Genomic DNA, 20,512 nt, shown 5'->3' with positions numbered 1-20,512 from the left:
CATATATAGTAAAATATTTCAATAATGTATTATTAAATATAAAAAAATAACATAAACTAAAATTATTTCTTATTATTTATTATGGTATGTATTATTATTTTATTATTTTATTTGTTCTAATTTTTAGAAATGTCCTTACTCTGTAATCACAAATGACTGAAAAATAAATAAATAAATAAATAAATAAATAATAATGGAAATTCATTGATTGAAAGGTATATTAACCAAAACACATGTCCAGATGTTTGTCCAGATGCTCCAAATACTTTCCACTGGACATTTTCTACCTTCTGTCATTGATGCACCAGCTTGTAGTTTGGTAATAGCGGTTCACAGCTCAGTAAGTGATCCTGTGTTGGTGGAGAGGTTGAAATGAGGTTGTGTTAGAGATGCCTGCTCCCATATTTGGGTAACACCGACTCCTGCATCACCCGAGCGGTTCTCGCTAAACGCTGTCATGGAGACAAATGTGCCGGGGCCAGCATAAATCCAAACCTGTTAAAAGCTCTCAGCGAGATTAATGGATGCAGGGGCAGCTGTGTATCCCGAACTGTGTCCTGCCTTGCACTCCGGTCATCTCTGATTGCATTTAAATCCTGTTTCACATTCTGATGCTCCTCCACTGGCCAGAACCTGGTTTCGCTTAGCCAGACAGGATCTGACAGCTACTTTAATGCCCTCTCTGCGTGGGCTATCCATCACACCAACACACACACTCGTCCCGCAGGTAAGGGCAGATCGCTGCCACCATGCTCTAGCGACTGCAGAACCATGGAGAGAAAAGTGGCGGAATGCTGGTTCAAGAGGATCACAAACACACACACACACACACACAAACACCTACTCACTACTGGCTCAGCAATGCATTGCGCCCTTGAGTTCAGTTACGATTAAGAATGGGTTTCCAAAAAGAAATGGGAGAAAGGGAAGAAAAAACATCAGACCCTCCAGAAAATCATTAGTGGGGGGCCAAATGACCTTTAAAAATAATCTGCTCAAGACTGCTTTCTTCCATTCACTCTCTCTCTGGCGGCTCTCTGCTAGGATTCAGGCTCTTCACACTGCGTGTCGAGATGGTAGTTATCACCGTGAGCTGTTTGACTGTGCTTTATGGCTCATTTTAAGAGGTCGTAACATCGAACAGTGGAGTAATTAATAAAGTCACTGTACGTCGTCAAGAAGATGAAGTGGGATGTATGGCAGTAATGAGACATATATTATGTAAGATATATGCCTGCCAAAGCCCTTGTTAGTTGTTGAGCCATGGTGTGGATTAACACCCTGTAAATGTACTGGTAGAAATCATATTTAAGAAATTATATTGCAAATCATTCACAGCTTTGTGATGTTGTAGCTTGCTAGCCTTTTTCTAAAACATGCTGATTAGCTAGACAGCATTTAAGGAATCATAAATGTGCATCTGATGCAATACATGCTACGAAAGGTGATTCTGCATGTCTTTTTGTGACTAAAACATTAAATTAAATTAAATTAAATTAAATTAATAGAAAGAGAACAAATTAAATTAAATTAAATTAAATAAATTAATAAATTGGATTGGATATTTAACTTAGTTATTTACCCAAATAGTTAATAGAATAAAATGAGTAATAGAAATAGATTTCCATGATAGAATATTATTTATAGCAAATAGAATAGAACCTGCCAGTCTTTTAGTTGTCACATGATCCTTGCTGAACACTGATAAACTCTATGTAAAATACTAGATATTTAATTTACTAAAACGTAAATATTGCAAATGTACACCAGCTTTTAAAACTTTGGGATTGGTTATTTATTTATTTAACTTTGGGATAGGTTGGTTGGTTATTTACCCAAATTACAGTAAAAACAGTAATGTTGTTAAAAATGAGTATAATGTAAAATGAACTGTGTGCTATTTCAGTATATTTTAAAATGTAATTTATTTATATGATGCAAAGCTGCATTTTCAGCATCATTACTCCAGTCTTTAGTGTCACATGATCCTTCTGAAATCTATTTGATATGCTGATTTGATGCCAAATGCATATGATTATGTTTACCAGCATATAAATCTTATTTCAGCTTTTCAAACTTGTATGCCAATTCTACTTTACAAAAAAACGACAAGCAAAAAAATTGTATATTTAATTTCCTCGCGCAATAAAAGTACTGTGTGGCAGGAAAGGGGCTCTTACTGTGATAGCGGCTTGTTCGCTTCCTGCTAATCTGTGTGTGCATGTAACTTCTGTTCCAGTGCTGAACTGCCTGCCCGTGGCTTAGCGCACAGATTTCGAGTAACAATGTACTATTTCACGCTTATGACCCTGATATTTGAAAAAAAAACAACCAAACCGTCCTTTAGCGTAACATTTTAACAACTTTCCAATTTTAAACTCTGTTGGAATAACAATGGTACTATTTTCACGTTGATATTTGTCTGAGTTGCAATTAAACTTGTTGGAATCATCAATGTTGGCAGTCTTGTTTGCTAGAATTGATGTAATAGAACCTGTAATAGAAATTTGTGAAAAGTGTACTTGAAGAGAGATAAACAAAACAGAAAAACAAAAAAAACATAAAAACAGAGGCAGTTTGATATGGGATAGGTATTGTGGAGAAAAGTGTCTTATGAATAAAAGAGAAGAACAAGTGATTTGAACAAATCCCCAAGTAGTGCATTGGGATAAGTGAAGATATAGACAGATATGTCCTCCTGGATGACTCTGGAGTAGAGACAGATGCCCACAGGCCAGGTAGAGGAGAGGGATCTTTAGGTCTTGAGTCGTGAGGGTTTTGATGGTATATTGCTGTAGGCTGACTGGAATCTCATACGATGGAGTGATGTGTGGATTGCAGTGAAACAGCTCCCTCACATACTGTAAGATCTCCCATTGGTAAACGTTAAACAGGCTGATAGAAACACACATTTACAAGGGACGGTCATGCAGGGGTCTTTGAAAATATCAACTGCTCTCTTGATTTGTTTTATATATCTTTACATTGACAGATGAACTTTTAGGCAGATTTGCAGTGGTGAATCTGTCACAAACACCCTCCATGTTCCATTTTGCCAGAAAATAAAATAAAAAATAAATAAATAACTACATACTTCTAATACCTAATAAACATTCTTTTTAATGACAATTCATCACATTTTACCAACCAATGCTTATTACTGAAATGCAAAAAAAGGGATGCATTAAATGCATTAAACTATATTAAAATTGTTATAAAAAGATATAAAATGCTTGTACCTTTGATTTTATATTCATCATATAATTCCAGAAGCAACTGCATCACAGTTTCAACAAAAATAAATAAATAAATAAATAACCAGCATATCTGTTGTCAACATTGATATTAATCTGCAAATATTACAATAATTTCTGAGAAAGGATCATGTGAAAGAAAATTCAGCTTTGCCATCACAGGAATAAATTAAATTTTGAAATTTTCCTTTTTTTTTTTATTATTATTTTTTATATATATATTTCACAGTAGTACTTCTTTGAATAACATAAAAAAAAAAGAAAATACAAACTCAATTTTGAATTGTAGTGTCACAGTAATTTTTAGAGATTAAATATTTTTACATCTTGGAAATATATATGGTGTTTTTTTTTTTTTTTATACTGAGATCCACACTTTTATTTTCTCTCACTTTGTTCTCTCTGTCTAGTGGAGAGAGTGGTTCTGGGAAGTCTGTGGCCTGTAAGCACATCCTGAAACACCTGGCTGCCCGCTCAAGTCCCAAAGGCTTTGCTTTAGAGCCGCGGATGAAGCATGTAAGTGTGTCTGTCTGTCTGTTCATCACACACAGCATAAACATCTGCTGCCTGACAGTAAGAAACATCTCTAACCTCATTTTACATAAAGTACTTCTGCCTCTTGTAATCATAATCATTTAGGCCCCAACATAAATAAATTAATATATAAATAAAAATAAAATCTTCACAAATAATGCAACATCTTTAAAACAAGAAATTTAATTGAGCTGCCCAGTATTGTAAGATAATTACTGTATGTGGTAATATATAATCTTAATTGGATTCATAATTAATAATAAATGTATAATTAAGTGAGGTTTGTGCTTCTAGTAACATTAGTTTAAATGTGTAGTTGTTGAGTAGTTCATATGCTGACTAATGTAGTGATTGTATTTTATGCATTGGTTGTGTTGAACGTTCAGTGTTTTTGCTGTGGTTTTTCTCATGTGTTCTGTTATCTGAACCCTGGAGGTGTTTATGTGCTTTCAGTTACTCCGGTTATGTCATGATAGCCTCAAACAGCTGGTATTCTCTCATTTATGAGAGAATTAAATGCTTTGAATAAGCGTCCAAAAGCCTGAGGTGGGCAAATTGTGCTTATGGGTGAATCTTAAGGAAAGAGCCATTTTTAGATAAAGACACATCCACATACAGAAACCACTTGAGCCATTTAATGGCTAGGGGCCACTGGTGATATTATTACACATGAATATGTCTCTCTGTCTCTCTCTCTGTGTGTGTGTGTGTGTGTGTGTGTGTGTGTGTGTGTGTGTGTGTGTGTGTGTTGTTATTTGTGTGTGTTTGTGTGTTTGTGGGCACAGCCTCTCGATGTTATAGCTTAATGAGTACATTTTATCAGTGGTGGCTTATCGCCACCTGGTGGAGAAAAAATGCTAAATGCCCTGAGTAGTTATCCTCATGGCCTAGTGAGCTGTCTACTGTTTAAATGAGCAGCTGCCTTTCAAGATACATATACATATGTCTTTATAGGTGCTGCTAGTCAAAAGCTCGGAATAATTACTTCATTCATATATATATATATATATATATATATATATATAATATATATATATGTTATATATATATATATAGATATATATACAGTGGTGTGAAAAAGTGTTGGCCCCCTTCTGATTTCTTTTTTTTTTTTGCGTGTTTGTCACACTTTAATGTTTCAGATCATCAAACAAATTTCAATAATAGTCAAAGATAACACAAGTAAACACAACATGCAGTTTTTAAATGAATGTTTTTATTATTAAGGGAAAACAAAATCCAAAACTACATGGCCCTGTGTGAAGAAGTGTTTGCCCCCCTGTTGAAACTGTGGTTTATCACACCTGAGTTCAATTTCTCTGGCCACACTCAGGCCTGAGTACTGCCACACCTGTTCACAATCAAGAAATCTCTTAAATAGGACCTGTGTGACAAAGTGAAGTAGACCAAAAGATCCTCAAAAGCTAGACATCCATGCCAAGATCCAAAGAAATGCAGAAACAAATGAGAAAGAAAGTAATATAGATCTATCAGTCTGGAAAAGGTTATAAAGCCATTTCTAAAGCTTTGGGACTCCAGTGAACCACAGTGAGAGCCATTATTCACACATGGCAAAAACATGGAACAGTGGAGAACCGTCCCTGGAGGGGCCGGCCGACCGAAATTACCCCAAGAGCACAGCGACGACTCATCCAAGAGGTCACAAAAGACCCCACAACAACATCCAAAGAACTGCAGGCCTCACTTGCCTCAGTTAAGGTCAGTGTTCATGACTCTACCATAAGAAAGAGACTGGGCAAAAATGGTCTGCATGGCAGAGTTCCAAGACGAAAACCGCTGCTTAACAAAAAGAACATAGGCTCGTGTCAGTTTTGCCAGAAAACATCTTGATGATCCCCAAGACTTTTGGGAAAGTATTTTGTGAAATGTAGTGTGTGAAGTTACGAGTTTTTGGTTGGTGTTTTTTGAATTACGTCTGGCGTAAAAGTAACACCGCAATTTCAGACAAAGAACATCATACCAACAGTAAAATATGGTGGTGGTAGTGTGATGGTCTGGGGCCTGTTTTGCTGCTTCAGGACGCTGGAAGACTTGCTCTGATTCACTGGAACCATGAATTCTGCTGTTTTACCAAAAAAATCCTGAAGGAGAATGTCCCGGCCATCTGTTCGTGACCTCAAGCTGAAGCGAACTTGGGTTCTGCAGCAGGACAGTGATCCAAAACACACCAGCAAGTCCCACCTCTGAATGGCTGAAGAAAAACAAAATGAAGACTTTGGAGTAAAAGTAGCCTAGTCAAAGTCCTGACCTGAATTGAGATGCTGTGGCATGACCTTAAAAAGGCGGTTCCTGCTCAGAAAACCTCCAATGTGGCTGAATTACAACAATTCTGCATAGATGAGTGTGAACAAAATGAAATATATATATATATATATATATATATATATATATATATATATATATATATTATAATATATATATATATATATGTGTGTATGTATGTATGTATATACACACATTACAAAAAAAAAAAAAAAAAAACCATTTGTTGTTATATTATTATAAATGTTATTACAATTTAAAATAAAATCTGTCTGTCTGTCTATCTGTCATCTAAAAACCTATTTCATGTATTATGGCAATATTCAGAATTCCAGCATTTTTGGAGAGAGGTTTCAATTAAATAAATGAATCAATTATTTAAAATGCTGTCTAGGTAGACTGCTCACTAGGGTCCACACTCACTAGGGAGTTCACGTGGGAATCCCTGTCTCTGTTTTGTAATCACTTCTTCATTCTTCTGTCATGTTTGCAGGTGAATGTGATCTTGGAAGCTTTCGGTCATGCTAAGACTCCAATAAACTCCTCAGCAAGCCGCTTCATCAAGCTGATCTCTCTGCAGTACTGTGAGAAGAGAAAGACTCTACTCAGAGGTGGTTACACTGCTTCTGATTTCACCTGGATTATTTATAGCACTGCTTTACTATTGTTGAATGCACGAGAAATACAGAATGTGTTTTTTGTTTTTTTGGTGTCAGCTCTCAGCAGAGAAGACTTCTGCTCTATCATCCTTCACCTATAGAGGGAGCCATTGCTCTGCTAATGACCCATCAACTCTTCTTTTTAGGCCGTCTGTACACTTACATGCTGGCAAAAGTCAGAAGTATCTGCACTCCACTGCATCAGCAGAACTTTAACATCTTCTACCTGATGGCTGAGGGGCTTTCAGCAGAGGAGAAGAGTAATCTCTATCTAAACAATGTCCTAGCTCACAGGTAACACTGGCAAAGAGGACAGGCATGCTATTTATTTATTTTTATTTGTATTTATTTATTTGAGAAACACTTATTTTACAAGACCTCCCTTATAAAAACATATGCTACATTATTATTAATTCTAACATATTACAAATAAGGATTATTTTATTTTATTGCCAGTGAGTATTTGTTATGTTTTGTTCACAAATATTGCCAGTCAGTTTTATTTTATTTTATTTTATTTTATTTTATTTTATTTTATTTTATTTTATTTTATTTTATTATTCAGAAACACTGCCGATACATGTTTCTAAATAAACTAATTTCAATAAGCTAAAATATTTATATATTTTAAATAAAACTTTACATTAGCAAATAGAAATGTAATAATAATAATAATAATAATAATAATAATAATAATAATAATAATAATAATAATAAAATAATTGACTTACCCAGAGATTTCATAGAAAACCAACTTTAAAAGTAGATAGTTGTCATTGGTGTAATACACAGTTTCAAACTGTCTTTGATCTATCAGATATAGATCTCTATAATATTAACACTGTAGCAAAGGGTACACTGAGACATGAACACTATGAGACATGTTGATTATTAAATTCAGCAGTCAATGCATTGAATTTTCATTGTCAGATTGATTCTGTTTCAGCATTGAATGTCAGGATTTTTCAAAATGTAAAAAAAAAGTACTACTGGTCAGATGCCATTTTTAAACTTGTTTTACCCTGAACTCTCTGTGACCCTGAGTTTCCTTAGCAAATCTTGCATGGGGTAAATGGAAGGTTGCCATTAATAATTGAACATTCACCTTTCTTTGACTTGAATTTGTGATTATGTCAGTGACATCTCAAACTTTTCTTGCCTCTCTTAAAGACCCACACCAAATACTCGTGTCCAGATGGCACTGCCAATGTAAAGTCTAAGTCATCTCAGATCTTAAATCACACTAATCATGTTGTTTTTTTTGTTGTGTTTTTGTGTGTGTGTGTGTGTGTGTGTGTGGTGTGTGTGTGTGTGTGTGTGTGTGTGTGTGTGTTGTTGTGTGGTGTATGACCACAGCATGTTTGCTCCAGGGTCTTGTTTTCAGGTGTATGAGCACAGCAGCTCCCGGTGAAACTCCTGCAGTAGGTACAGCGTGTCCTCAGAGCAGAGAGAAGCTCTCTGCGTTTAATCGGGTTCTGCGTGCTGTTGGATTCATGTTAATTGTAAAATGCATCCTCACGCAACATGCAAAGATGAAAAATAACTGCACACGCATGCTTAGTTTTTATTAAGTGTGTGTGAGACATAAATACAATGAAGTTCAAAATATATATAAAATCATATATATATATAAAACAGTAATGTTGTGAAACCTTGCAATTTAAAATGATGGTTTTATATTTTAATATATTTTAAAATATAATTCATTTCTGTGATGCAAAGCTGAATTTTCAGCATCATTACTCCAGTCTTCAGTGTCACATGATCCTTCAGAAATCATTCTAATATACTGATTTCTTATCAATATTGGAAACAGTTTAGTTTTTTTTTCGTTTTTTTTCTTTTGCAGTTTTCGTACTTTTTCAGGATTCTTTGATGAATAAAAAGTTAAAAAGAACAGCATTTAATAAAAAAAGAAATATTCTGTTACAATATACACTACCTTTCAAAATTTTACATTTTACTTTGAAGCTTCTTTACATATTAAAACTAAACCAATTAAACCAAACTTAGTTTAACTTTAACTGGTTTTAAGTGACTCAGATGTACAGAGGCAGAGAGTTGGTTTGGCCTCTGGCTTTGGCAGCCGCTTCAGACATGTTGTTCTGATTTATGAAGGTTTACACATTATAACTCATTATAGTATGTCTGAAGACTATACAAACACACTGCTCAGACTGGCATTCAGCCTGAGGCCACACTAACCTGTCAACATGTGTGCTTTTATTATAGTTAGGTAACGACTTGAAGAGTATGTTCACAATGGAACACTAGCATGTGAATTACTGCACACTATGTACCATATATATGTTTGCACAAACACATGCACACCCTTATGGTAATACATGGACATTTTGTTACAGTGGAGAGGCTAATAGAGTTAACACTGTGTTCTGAGTCATGCTTTGTGTGTTTTGTTCAAACACACACATATTCACACACTCCTGACCTTCAGCCAGACACTGTGTTCTAATCCTGCCATAAATCTGCTTCATTAAAGGAGGATCGCTCTCTCATCCCATCAGTGCAGCACGACCCTTAATGACCCTCACACACATTAACATAACACACAGTCTCTCAGACTTCGCCTTTTACTTTACATTCACTCTCGCTGTCTGTGACATATGACTTCCTCGTCTCTTTCTTCTACACACACAGTAGAACAGTGGTTCTCAACCTTTTTGACTTCACACAATGTCCATAATGTTCATATTTTCACGTTGGTCACTCAAAGCTACTGTATGCGATGTAAGATGTTCTGGAACCTTCACCAGGCTTTAACTCCAATTTCTTATTCTAATTTCAGCCACCAGATTAGACATGCATCCTTTTTCTACAACCCAACAAATATTCTGTTCAGTTCTGTATTTAGAGATGGATCAGGAGAGCAGCAGCACGTGTTCTCAGTGTTGTCAAAAGTAGTTAAAAGAAGTTGCAAAATGCATTTCAAACAAATTAAATTTGATTCTGTAATTTTAGACCCAGCCTACAAATGTAACTAGACTGTGATGTGTAAATGACCTTGTTTTCAAGAGGCCTGTTTTTTTTTTTGTTTTTTTTTTTGTTTTTTTTTGCCTTTGTAGAAGTTTCCATTGCAGTCTGACTCTCAGCACTTTGTTTGTCTCTCTTTCAGGAGGTGGAGAATTTGTTTGTGGTCCTGTCTGCGCTGCTGCACTTGGGAGATGTGCGCTTCACCGCCCTGACAGACGCTGACACTGCGTTTGTGTCTGACTTACAGCTGCTAGATAGAGGTCAGTCGTGCAGCTGCAGCATGAGGCCAGCAGGGGCCGATCTCCTCCACCAGAACGTCTGAAGGATAGCCTGGGGAAGGGGGCGGGTGATTACGCAGCAAGAACTGTGTCACACACCATCCTGGGTTGTTTACATCAGTTCTACCGTGGCCTAATAGCAGAATTACTCACTACGCAATGGAAAACTCTCTCTGGCACTCTAATACACACATACACACTCTGTCATACAATTTTGTGCTAATCGGTCTTTTTAGCCACACACATGCACAGGGTCACCTGTTTTCTTAAGCTCTGAAGAACAGCAGGGCGGAACAGAAAGTCCACTCTCTGCTCTCCGTGTTACATAATGACACATAATACTGAGCCTGGGTAAACAAGTGACGTCAGCACACGCAAATACACAAACTGATACATTCGCATCCATATGAGGTTCCCGTCGTTGTGGATACACGAGATCATATATAAACATGCCCCATTATACACTCCACCCGAAAACACACTCAGATTAATGACAGTGCACTAGATGCCAAATGCAAACAGTAATATAAGTGCTTAATAGAAAGTAAATGGGAGGCCTGGACTCAAAGTTGAAAGCAGGACTCTGCATGTGTTAAAACATGTTATGTTGACACTGAAATCTGATTGGATGAGCCAGGTTCAAACCCTTTTTGTTAAATGGTATTTGTGATTGTAATTATTTATAAGAATTATTATACAGCATCATGTTTGGAGTCACCAGTGAATTTCTGTTGGATTCAGTGCATAGCTGTATGTATGTATATGATTTAATTATTCCCAATGGAAAAAACAGGCATTTGGGTGCTTCTGAGCTTTTATTTTATTTAGTTTTGTTTCATTTTATTTTGTTTTTTTTGTTTTGACTTCAAATGTGGCTCATCCAATCAGAATTTAGATTTGTAACTGTTTGTACTCATATAAATGTGTCTGAATGTGATTTTTTTTTTTTTTTTTTGCAGTGGCTGGGATGTTGCAGGTGAGCTCTGAAGATCTAGGCTCTGCCCTCACCGCTGATGTGCAGTGTTTCAAAGGTACAGCCTTCAGTTTCCACTAACCGGCATCATCCAACACATAAACGAAACACTGTCAGTTAAAGGATTGGTTCACTTCCAGAATAAAAAATTCCTGATCATTTACTCATCCCCAAGTCATCCAAGATGTTTATGTCTTTCTTTCTTCAGTCACAAAGAAATTAAGGTTTTTGAGGAAAACATTCCAGGATTTTTTCTCCATATAATGGATTTTAATGGTGGCTAACGGGTTGAAGGTCCAAATTGCAGTTTCAGAGCAGCTTTAAAGGAAGTGAATTAATTCTGGAAGTGAACTAATCTTTTAAAGTCAGCTTGTTTAGGATAACACCATACATGTTGAAAATCTGCTGATACCGTTCATTGAGATGTACTGGCCTTTGCTCGGTGACAAACTCATCGATGCATGTGGCCTCAAGCGTTTGGCTTTGGATTGTGTTACTGGCGAGCCCAATTTGTCACAATTGGATAACTGCCTTCTTATTCAAAATACACAGACATAAACACATAGTTCTTTTGTGAGGTCTAGACTGTGTACATGTTGTGCCGTTATATAAAAAGTGTGGAGTATGTATGAATCACATGATGTCTGGATGTTAACCTAATTCAGCCATCCAGGACACACCGACCTATTGCCTAAAATTACAAGCACACTTGGCATTGTCTTGTGTCTGTCTGTGATTTGTCTCTCAGTCTCCTTCGCTTTGTCATGCATCTGTGCCTCCCAAAAAACTAAATTCTGTTATCATTTACTCTTCAAAAATGCATTGGAGTAGTGTAAAACTGGTCTACATCACAGGTGCGCTTTAGTCTTCTGAATCTATATATTTGCTTTGCATGATGAAAAGATCAAATGATTTACATTGTCTTAAATCCTTGACATAAGTCCTAGCTCTAGAATTCATGACACAATTAGCCGATTCGCATTATTTTGAGTCAAATCTATTCAAAAACAGTCTGAATAATTGTTTCATGAATCTATTTAATGACTCTAATGATGTGAAAGGGAAGAATATCAATCATAAATTTGGCTTTTATCATACTTTAATGGTGCTTTTGAAATTTGAATACTTCAGTTCCCATTCATTGTAATTATATGGAAAAGTGCAAGCAGTATGCTCTTTCTTAATTTGAACCCAAAAGTAATTTTAAGTGAATTATAATTTCAAGAAAGTAATTTCAAGAAAGTCATACAGATTTTGAAAAGACATGAGGGAGAGTAAATCTTAAGTTTGAATTTTTGGGTGGACTAATCTTATGATGATCTGTTGTTTTGATCATAGCATTCCTTAAACAAGTAAACAATTCAGAAAGAAATGCCATCTTTACAATGCCACGCTTGTGTGCGATTGTGTAGTGAAATATATGCAGAAGATGCATCAATCTTCGAAATGCGGCAATCATAGGGCACTGACTGATGGTCAGACTTTGGCAATGTGTGCATCTGGATGTTGACGCACTGTGGCCGGCCATGAATGGCATAGCGAATGTGGTGATTCAGTGTCTGACATCATCAAAGGTCAAATTATCGGAGTCCAGGCGCAGTGTGTCCTCCACATTAGCATGTGCCATGTCCTCTCAGCCAGCACCATCAACAATAGGCCGCTTGTTTTTCAGCTACCCACATGAGGCGTATATCAGTCAAAATGTGACACACTGTCTCCAGTTTGTTTTCCTCTTTGCTCTGTTCCCCCATTGTTTTGAGCAGCCAGTCACTGACTGTTTTGATGTTTTTTACTTAAAGGATCAGCTTGCATTTAGATATAGATCTTGCTATGCTGGTTAATGCTGGTTCAGTGATGGTCTAGCGATGGGAAAGCAAAACAACCAGCATGGTTGACTTTGCTGGTTAAATAATTAATTTGCCACAAAAATGAAATGAAAACATGAAACTTCTTTTGATGGATTTGGTCTTGTATGGCTGTTCAGTTTTAAAAATGACAAAGTTATTGTATAACGGTAGACAAACAGATGGACAGACATATATATAGGGATGCACGGATACTGAATTTCTCTACTGACACAGATTTGATTTGATACTGATTAATCAGAATGACATCCGCCGATATGGATAGTTTGGGTTTTTAAGGAAAAAATCTCTCTCTGTTAATGCTGTAAACTATACATGGTACATCACTATAAATATTAGAGGATCAAATTAACAACAGAGCTCAAACTATTATATTCAATTGTTATTTACTTATTTTCAGATATGATAATCACACTGAAATAAAAACAGAAGTGGTTGTATTCAACTCAGTTCCACATTAGGCAATTTTCATAAAAACCTGTCTTCATGTCAGATTAATTCTAACATGCATGCATAACTAACAGTAAATAAGCTCTCATCTAGTGTGTTTGTTTATTTATTTATTTATTTATTTATTTATTCTAACAAACTTTGAACACACTGAAAATAACTTTCCTGAGGCAAATGTTAAGTGACATTGTTCACAAGCTATTTTATTGACATGTTTTATTGGCGCTACTGCTTGAAAAATTACACAGTTTAAAAGTGTCAAAGTGACATTTATTGTTTGGATTTTATGATAAAATTAACAGCATTTGAGAGCTGAGACTTTTTGGAAGTAACAAAGCACAAAGTTCTTTGGGATTATTGGAAAGGAGGCAATTGCAAATAATCTTTGGTGAATGGAAAATCCACAGACCTGGCAACCCTGGCTTGAACTACGGATGATTCATAGGGTCAGATAGAACCTGTGTTAATGGCTCTGTTTTTTTTAACTGTGTTAAAATGAGGTTGTGCTAACTTTGACAGCCCTAAATTCTACACAAGAGACATTTTATTTACATTCTGCATGCTCCTTTTGATCGCCAAGATATAATTGTTCCGGATCAACATCTGTTCTTAAACGATCAGCTGATGTGTCATGTGCAGATAATTGCTTTTATCATTCGATTCCGATTATTGGCTGATACATCAGTGCATCCCTAATAATTACATATACATAGTGGTGACCAACATCCCAAACACACGTATGACTACCTATGCTAGTCTTTGAGGATGGAAGACAATGTAAAAAGGCCACTAACTGCTTGACATTTGCCCTCTGCTTCAGGTGATGTTGTAACAAGGCGCCACACAGTCGAAATGTCCAACCATCACAGAGATCTCTTGGCCAAAGCTCTGTATGGACGACTCTTCAGCTTCTTGGTCAATAACATTAACTTTTACCTCCAAGGCCTTGAAGAAAGCACTGGGTAAGATGCGTGCATGTGTGTGTGAGCGTGCATGTGAGCTTAGATTCATGCTTTTAGATGGATACATTTTCCTTTGTGCATGTGTGTGTGAATGAGAGACCTGAATAAAGGAGATAGTTATTGAGTTGTTGTGCATCTCAGCAGCTCACAGAACATACTCGGCTGTTACTAGTAGAAACAAGCACCAAGTCCTTCTCAGAGACCTTCTGTGATTAATATTAGTCAAAACAGTTAGGTTTTTGAATTATTCATATAGTGTATGTGAGACATCTGCCATAAAGCACCTGAAGGTAAGTTGACAGAGCCAGTAGCGTATGAGCAGGAAGACACACCTCCCGTGCTGTTATTGCATTATGAGAAAGGTATCTCGCGGCTAAAACTGAAATTTCCATGGAACTCCAAGTATGTGTATTCACACACAAACAAGTCTCAGTGACTCATCATCCCACACGATTCCACATGCCTCACTATCCTCCAAAAAAAACATAATGAACTTATATTCACCTTGGAAGACATATGAATGTGCACTTCGACAAACAATTAGAAACTTGCAGCTTCTCTAATGACTGTAAGCTGTAAATACTTTCATAATATTGCTGTTTTATAGACTCCATACTTTTGAATGGCTGTGTGTGTCTGTGTTATATACATATGCATATACATATATGTTTGCTACTTTTATAATGCAAGTAACAGTTATTTATTCATGAATGGCAACTTTTTAACTTTTAGCAATCAGCAAGTATTAATTTTGGATCCTGTATATGGATTGAATCACACATCCACACAATTAAAAGCCATTGTCTTTTATTTTTATGAAAGTTTTAGTATTGTAAGAAAACCAAGGTCTCTCTGTATCCTTCTGAAGTGTGATCAATAACTGGCCAAAGCAGGCTTGACCTGTTGTGTCCTTGTCAGCAGTTCAGTGGATGCCGTTTTGGATAAGGCTAATGTTTATCGATGTGTATTAGAGAATGTTTATTATGAGTCGCTGAGGGCATGATAGTTTCCATCATGATGGTCACACCACTACACTGGCTTATTGTGACTTTAAAGTGAAGTTTGATGTGTTATGTGTAATTGTCTTTCATAAAAATATTTTTTTTTACAAATGCTGTGTAGTTTTTCACCATAAATTTGATATGAATTCTTAAAGTGAAAAAAAAAAAAAAAAATTATATATATATAGCTTCTGGACAGCTTAAAACACTTCCAGTGTGTAGACGCTGGTGTAGATAGCTTCTGGTGTAGACGCGGTGTAACAGTAAATTATGACAGAATTGTCTTGACATAACCTTTTTTTTTTTTTTATGGCTGGGTGTTTTTGTTTTTTCAGTTTTTCTTTTTATTTCTTTCTTTTACATCAGAAATGTTGCACTTAAGCCAACTGTGGTTCAAGATAATTTATTGGCTTCAGGTCACAAATCAATGTTTATACCACTCCCTCCCTCTACAATCCTCAAATATATTCCTATGTTTTTGACAGTGATCCTGCCCTTGAGATAAGCATCTTGGACATCTTTGGCTTTGAGGAATTCCAGCGCAATGGTTATGAAAAGGTAAGGGGAGACAGCACAGATATAATGAGAACAATCAAAATTACACTTTTAACATCTGATTGTGACCTTTTGAAAGTGTCTTTCATGTCATTGTAATGTCACACTGAGGTTAACATTTACAGCCGCCTTTCTAAGTGCAGTCTGTTTAGCTTTTCATCTGACTCTTAAAAAAAAACAAAACACAAACTGCTCCTCACCTTGGACTCTGGGCCTCCGAACCCCTCTGCTGGTCTGTACTGGGTTTGATGTGGAGCTGCCACAGACCAGTGGGAATCAAGGCATTGTGCTCATGATCCTGTTTCCCATTCAGAGGAAAGCACAGTATGTTCCTGCTTTTGGTTATGACTTTTTTTAGACTTAATGACAGACGGGGTGTTCTTCTGCCGTTTTTTTTATTTTTATTTTTTTATTTTTCCACGACACAGGCATTTCATTCTATGCGAGACAGGTATTTTTTCTGACTCTGCTCATGCTGACTTTTATAGCTCTGTTCCAAATCTGGGTGAGCTGCCTTATAGACTGTATTTTAAGGCATCATAAGTGTGTTCTGACCATTATTTAAAATCTGCTATTTGGAAAGTTTATATTAGAATAGTTTGCAAGACATAAGTATATTTACAGTAAGGTTGTGAGACTAGTGAGAAGATGAGTTTATCTGTTTGGCGTTATGACGTTTAGTGTCCCATGTCACGGGTGGGGTGTTACTGATGTATTTTATGTCATAGAGTAAAATGTGAAAATATATTAAGCTGTGTTATTCACAGACCATTCAATATACCTATTGACTTTTGAACCAGAAATGCTCAAATTAGAACTCATTTGCAGGTTTTAGAATGGATTCCTGCAGCACTTCATGTATGTGTAGATTAGATTAGAAAAATACTTAATTCATCTCTGAATAATAGTTCAAAATGGACTATTAATGCTTAATTAATAAGCAGCTGTTGGTGTTCTAAATCAGTCAGAAAGGCAGCTTTCTAGGTTTCTGTAAAGAGCCTATATGTTTGACTCCAGATATGGTTTCTGTGTGTCCCACAGAGGTCGGCTACACAGGCGAAACAGAGTGACAATTAAACTTTGTTTAAAATTGTTGTGAAACCATTACTGCATTAGTTGTGGTCATAATTCACAGAGCTGTTTTATTTTGGACAGGAGCCCGGAGCCAGACCCAGACGCATAGCTGGGTGTGCCATATATATTACATACATTTTTTTTTTTTTTCAAAATCTGAAGAGTAGCATGAAATAAAGCAGCTTCTGTCAAGACCCCGAGTTGTGTTATTTAGTGTTTTGGAGAGAGACAAATGTCCTAAGGCTAAGACTCCACATGTGCGCATTGCCGCCCCCTGCCCAGAATCCTCAGTAGCCACATCTACTGTGCGAGATGTTTTTGTACTGGACAGATGAGGTTGACGTTTGAGAGTGGGGGTGATGGTGGTTCTCCTCAGATGAACCCTTGGCATGAGACACAAAGGAGTCTTTGTGCACAGTCGGGTTTGACCCATGAACCATCGGCTAAGATTTGGCACCAACCAATGCCTTTGTTGTCATAGACTCTATAGGGAGGATGAATGAGGTAATTTAGGGTCACTGTAGAGTAATGGTTCATGTATAGCAGCTCCTGTCTGAGTTGGTTGTCCACTTCCAACTGCTAAACTAGCTGAGGATCTACATGGGAGCTCATGGAGAAAAAAATAATAATAAATACTTAAACCAGCCTGAGTTGATTTGCCGGTCTTAGCTGGTTTTAGATGGCTCTGTCTGGTTTTGCTTGATGGCCAGCAAGTCACATGGGCAAACCATTTAAGAGTAGCAAACCGGCAAAGACTGGTTTGAACTCTTTCCGTGAGCGCCACCAAGTTGTGGTTTTGTGTAACAAAGCACACAATGTTATTGGTTGGTCAGCTTTAATCAAAGGACGATTGAAAAGAGATTAAATGCCTCTCTGTAAAAATGTCCTTTGCGTTGACATGATGCGACTGTTCGTATCAGCTGAACAGGTTCATTAACAGCCGTTCATCCAAATTGTTTTTGCACCAAACTTTCAGACCGAACATACCTTTAGACCATTATTTATGTTCAAGCTGGTGGATCAGCATAGCCAAACTAAATACAGCAGAAATTTTTGTGTGAGAATATTTTTAAAAATCTGTCCCCATCAGTCTAGACAAGGGACTTTATTTGTGTGTGTGAATTTGTTCTTTCTGTGACAGATATTCATCTAGACCACTGTTGAGAGGTTGGCAGGTGTGTGTGTGTGTGTGTGTGTGTGTGTGTGTGTGTGTGTGTGTGTGTGTGTGTGTGTGTTTGCCATTGCTGGATATCTTCCTTGACAGTGTTGCACAAGGTGTATATCAGGATTGGTGCTGGAAGAGATAAGTGCTTACCCACAATCCCCTGGGAGATCTCCTTGTGATGATGTGTGACAGGTTGGGGAATTCTTACGAGACACTGAGATGTCGATTACTTGTCTTCTAAATGTTACGCACCGTTAAACCTCATGTGAAGGAAGAATTATGGTCTTTCACCTCTCAAGGTTATAAGAATGAGAAAACAAAAACAAATGAGGTGCGGACTAGGTCTTTAATGCCCACTTGGGGCATACCAATAACAATACAAGTATCAAGTATTAGAATCAGGTCTGAATGAAATCTCTAAGTCTACAAATACGCATCAAATACTCTTTCTTTAGTGCTTTCTTTATATCCAATTACACAAACCAATGTGCCACTACTTTTTTTTTTCTTTTTCCATACTAGGGGTTACACAATATAACAGAATTGACAATAGACATGATAGACACCCCAATGTGCTGACAATGACCATCAGCAGTAAGTTTTTCCTGCATGCATTTGTGCAGTTATCGTTACAAACTCGTGTATTTTGAGTGTGATTTATTAAGAAAGTGTTGTATCATCATCTCTGAGTAAGTGGTGTCTTGCATTAAGATGTGGGGCCTTAGTGCTTCTTTCAGATTGGCTCTAGAGTCCCACGTTTGGGATCTTTTCTCCATGGATGGATTTTTTTTTTTTTTTTTTTTTTTTGCTCATTGCTCTGGAATTCTCCCTCTTTTTCTCCAAGCTCTTCATCTCAGCTTTCATGATGTGTGCAGTCTTCCTCTGACATCCTGTGGTGCTGTGAAACCTCATGATGAGAAGATGATGAGGTGCACCCAGCTTTTCTAAAATGCTTGTTTTCTTTCCCCTCCATTGCTTCCACTCTTGCCGTCTGTACTTCATCCAGTGCGTGTTGCCACATTAAACTTGGAAGATGCTTATGTTGATACAACCGTGCCGTATACCTCCCTCCGATGAATTTAACAGTATCAAAACAGCTCCATCATATACGACCTTAGCTCTTCTGAGAAAGCTATGAAAAACATATCTCAAATCAAAAGCCAGATGGATTGAAGCTGAAGTGTGACTGAAGAATGCTTTTGTTTGGGAGAAGGCCACCATCTACTCTTTCTACTCCATCAGAAATCGTACCTTTTGTCCTCATGGAAAAGCTTCTATGCTCTCCTGTGTAGTGTTAAGCACTTGGTATATACCTTATATGGATTCCCACTGTGGTTCCCGCTTTGGCTTTTTAGACTTCCTTCCATTAGGGTTCCTTGTTTTTAACTTTCATCTCGGCAGGATTATGCTGATAAATGATTTAAATGAGTCCAGTAACTGCATTGTTAGGATGAATTCCTGGAATAAACCCGCTCACTGAAGCGTGTGGAACAGTGAGTGAATGGGTGCGAGGGGTTAATGTTGAATGCTTATTATAGCCATGTTCGTTAAGAGGTAATTAACGTACATGCCAGCTCTTTGTGTGCAGATTAAACTGCCTGTCATCTAGCTAGTGTTTGGAAAATATGTGTAATGGTAAAGTTTAATGAGAAGCATTGTTTGTGACCACGTCAACAAAGGTGTATAAACATGAAAAAATGAAGTGATTAATCAGCGCGTCACTGAAAGTGTATTTTATACAGTTAATAAATAAAATGTCCATACGCTGTGGCCTAACAAAGACTTTTGTGTTTTTGTGTCTGTAGCTATGCGTGAACATGGTGAATGAACGGATCAGGCAGTTCACCGCAGACGTGCTCTTCCAGCAGGAGCAGCAGGAATGTCTGCAGGAGGGGGTTGCCATGGAAACGCTACGCTCTCTCGGCAACCAGACAGCGGTGCTGGACTTCTTCTTCCAGGTACGCATAAGAGCGGCTTTCCGAGAGCCGTGGAAGGAGGGAGGGAAGGAGAAAAAAAGAAGCTGGAAAGCTTTTTCCCACCCTGAGGCTGTTGACCCTGTACAAGAGCCCCTCTGTTGCCTCTTTAATAGCTGTTACTGCCATCTCTTCATTTACTGACTCAATAACAGATGTCCTCACTGACTGTTTTATAAGGACTAACACACATCCAGACGTGTTGAATTCCCTTAGGTGTCGCAAAGATGTGATAAAGCCCATCTTTTAGACTATGACTCTATTAGCCATTTGTCAGATGTGACTATTTTATGAGTCTTGAAATGACCGAGTGACACAGCATTTTACACACAGAAGCACATTTTCTCTTGCCACACACACATCTGTGCTCTACCTCATTACATATATTATAATATTCTGTGTATATTTAAATGGGTTTCAAGCTTTCACATAATAATTTAATTCAGAAAATAAGGGGCAAATAAATCATATAAAAAAATAATAATAATAAAAAAA

General features: G+C 37.0%; 1 protein-coding gene across 1 annotated transcript in view; it reads left to right on the top strand.

Annotated features, from left to right (window-relative positions):
* Positions 1 to 20,512, top strand: part of LOC109088153 (unconventional myosin-XVI-like) — a 116,270-nt gene that overhangs the window by 61,315 nt on the left and 34,443 nt on the right. Inside the window, 9 exon segments of the mRNA XM_042763079.1 lie at positions 3,665 to 3,770; positions 6,565 to 6,682; positions 6,877 to 7,024; positions 8,115 to 8,232; positions 9,864 to 9,981; positions 10,959 to 11,030; positions 14,108 to 14,249; positions 15,736 to 15,808; positions 19,850 to 20,002. Coding sequence (XP_042619013.1) covers positions 3,665 to 3,770; positions 6,565 to 6,682; positions 6,877 to 7,024; positions 8,115 to 8,232; positions 9,864 to 9,981; positions 10,959 to 11,030; positions 14,108 to 14,249; positions 15,736 to 15,808; positions 19,850 to 20,002 — 1,048 coding nt within the window.

This window comes from Cyprinus carpio, chromosome A9 (assembly GCF_018340385.1).
Source record: "Cyprinus carpio isolate SPL01 chromosome A9, ASM1834038v1, whole genome shotgun sequence".
Classification (NCBI taxonomy): Eukaryota; Metazoa; Chordata; class Actinopteri; order Cypriniformes; family Cyprinidae; genus Cyprinus; species Cyprinus carpio.
This window is presented reverse-complemented; position numbering and strand designations above follow the sequence as displayed.